The 1,918-nt window shown below is 36.0% G+C and overlaps 1 protein-coding gene across 1 annotated transcript in view; it reads left to right on the top strand.

Moving 5' to 3' along the window:
• The window catches only part of ROCK2 (Rho associated coiled-coil containing protein kinase 2), a 147,058-nt gene that overhangs the window by 81,550 nt on the left and 63,590 nt on the right, over positions 1-1,918 (top strand). Inside the window, exon 4 of the mRNA XM_017524626.2 lies at positions 979-1,116. Within this exon, the coding sequence (XP_017380115.1) occupies positions 979-1,116 (138 nt within the window). The remainder of the gene's footprint in view (positions 1-978; positions 1,117-1,918) is intronic.

Below are 1,918 nucleotides of genomic sequence, written 5' to 3'. Positions count from 1 at the left end.
TTAGTAGAGACGGGGTTTCACCATGTTGACCAGGATGGTCTCGATCTCTTGACCTCATGATCCACCCACCTCGGCCTCCCACAGTGCTGGGATTACAGGCTTGAGCCACTGCGCCCAGCCTCAAAAAAAACTTTTAAATAGGGCATCTAAAGAGAAATGAGAGTGACTTAACAAAATCATAGGTATTCCTTGATATCTAAATTTATTGGGTTCTTATGGGCAGATTTTGAGGGATATGTGTACATTGATGTTTCAAACTACTTAAATAAATGTTTTTCTTCAGTAGACATATCTTGTAAGTTTCTTATTTAACAGCACCTCATTCTTAAAATTGGTTAGCTTAATTAACCTGAGAGAATGAAGCTTCATGAATTTAGCTTCATTTAGTTGAAATGAAGCTCCTCTGCTTAAAACCCCCTAGCAGCTTCCCGTATTATCTTTGCATGTTCCCTCTTCCTGGAGTCACCTCCTGTAGCTGGCTCAGTCCTTATCTTCTTTAAATCCCTGTTCAAATCCTGCCTTCTCAATGAGGTCTACTCTGATCAATCTACTTAAACTTTCAGCTCACCGTCCCCTTCTGCTGCCAGCATATTCCATATTCCATTCTCTGTGCTATGCTTTTGCTCCATCTCACTTATTACCATCTTACATACTGTTTTTAACATTTATCACCTACTTCTCAGCACTAGAATATAAACCCAATGAAGGCAAGGATTTCTGTGTTTGATTCACTGTTTAATCCCCGTTGCCTAGTATAATGTCTGGCACATATAACCTTTCAATAAATATTTGCTGTAAGAACAGATTTGCTGAGTATTAAGTGTTCTCCTTTGTTTCTTTCATTAAAAATGTTTTGCTTTTACTTTTTATCAGCTAAGGATCATTTTTGTCACTGAAGTTTTTAATAGCATTAGAGTATGATCTGTTTACCTTTCATAAAATGAAAGTACTAATTTTTGTATTTCAAAAAATCAACAGGTTCGTCATAAGGCATCGCAGAAAGTTTATGCTATGAAGCTTCTTAGTAAGTTTGAAATGATAAAAAGATCAGATTCTGCCTTTTTTTGGGAAGAAAGAGATATTATGGCCTTTGCCAACAGCCCCTGGGTGGTTCAGGTAAGCATACTAACTTTTATAAGTTTATTTCCTTTTTTAAATGAGTGCTTTATTATTTATGAGTTGATTTTTGTGTGTCAAGCCTTATGCTTCATTTACATAGTAACAGTGAAGTCATTTTTATGCAATCTTATTCAAAACATTTGTTTAATGTTCCTAAACAGTATGTCCACATAGATACGACATGAAATACTTAAATTGGTATATGGAAGCAAGTATTACTTGCAAATTTTTCTTCTTAATTCTTTTATAAAGAATTAGCTTGAATACCAATATGCCATTATTTCATACTCACTTATTCTTGTGATTTACATAGTAGGAACATAGTAAATTCGTTGAATCAACTGGAAGGATATATATATATATATTAATATTAGTTAGAAGTTCATGTGGCCAGGTGCAGTGGCTCACACCTGTAATCCCAGCACTTTGGGAGGCTGAGGCAGGGGGATCAGGAGGTCAGGAGATTGAGACCTTCCTGGCTAACATGTAAAAACTTGTCTCTACTAAAAATGCAAAAGATTAGCTGGCCTGGTTGTATGCACCTGTATTTCCAGCTACTTGGGAGACTGAGGCAGGAGAATCACTTGAACCCAGGAGGCAGAGGTTGCAGTGAGCTGAGATCGCACTATTGTACTCCAGCCTGGGCAACAGAGTGAGACTCCATTAAAAAAAAAAAAAAAAGAAGAGATTATGCCTAAGTTTGCCTCTTACTTGACTGTGGGTTAAGGAATTTGTGGTTCTGCTTTGCCTTCTTTTTTTTTTTTTTTTTTTTTTTTTTTTTTTTTTTTTTTTTTTTTTT

The sequence above is a fragment of the Cebus imitator genome, unplaced genomic scaffold (assembly GCF_001604975.1).
Source record: "Cebus imitator isolate Cc_AM_T3 unplaced genomic scaffold, Cebus_imitator-1.0 Scaffold1, whole genome shotgun sequence".
Taxonomy (NCBI): domain Eukaryota; kingdom Metazoa; phylum Chordata; class Mammalia; order Primates; family Cebidae; genus Cebus; species Cebus imitator.
Note: the sequence above shows the minus strand (reverse complement) of the source record. Positions and strands in the feature narration are given on the sequence as shown.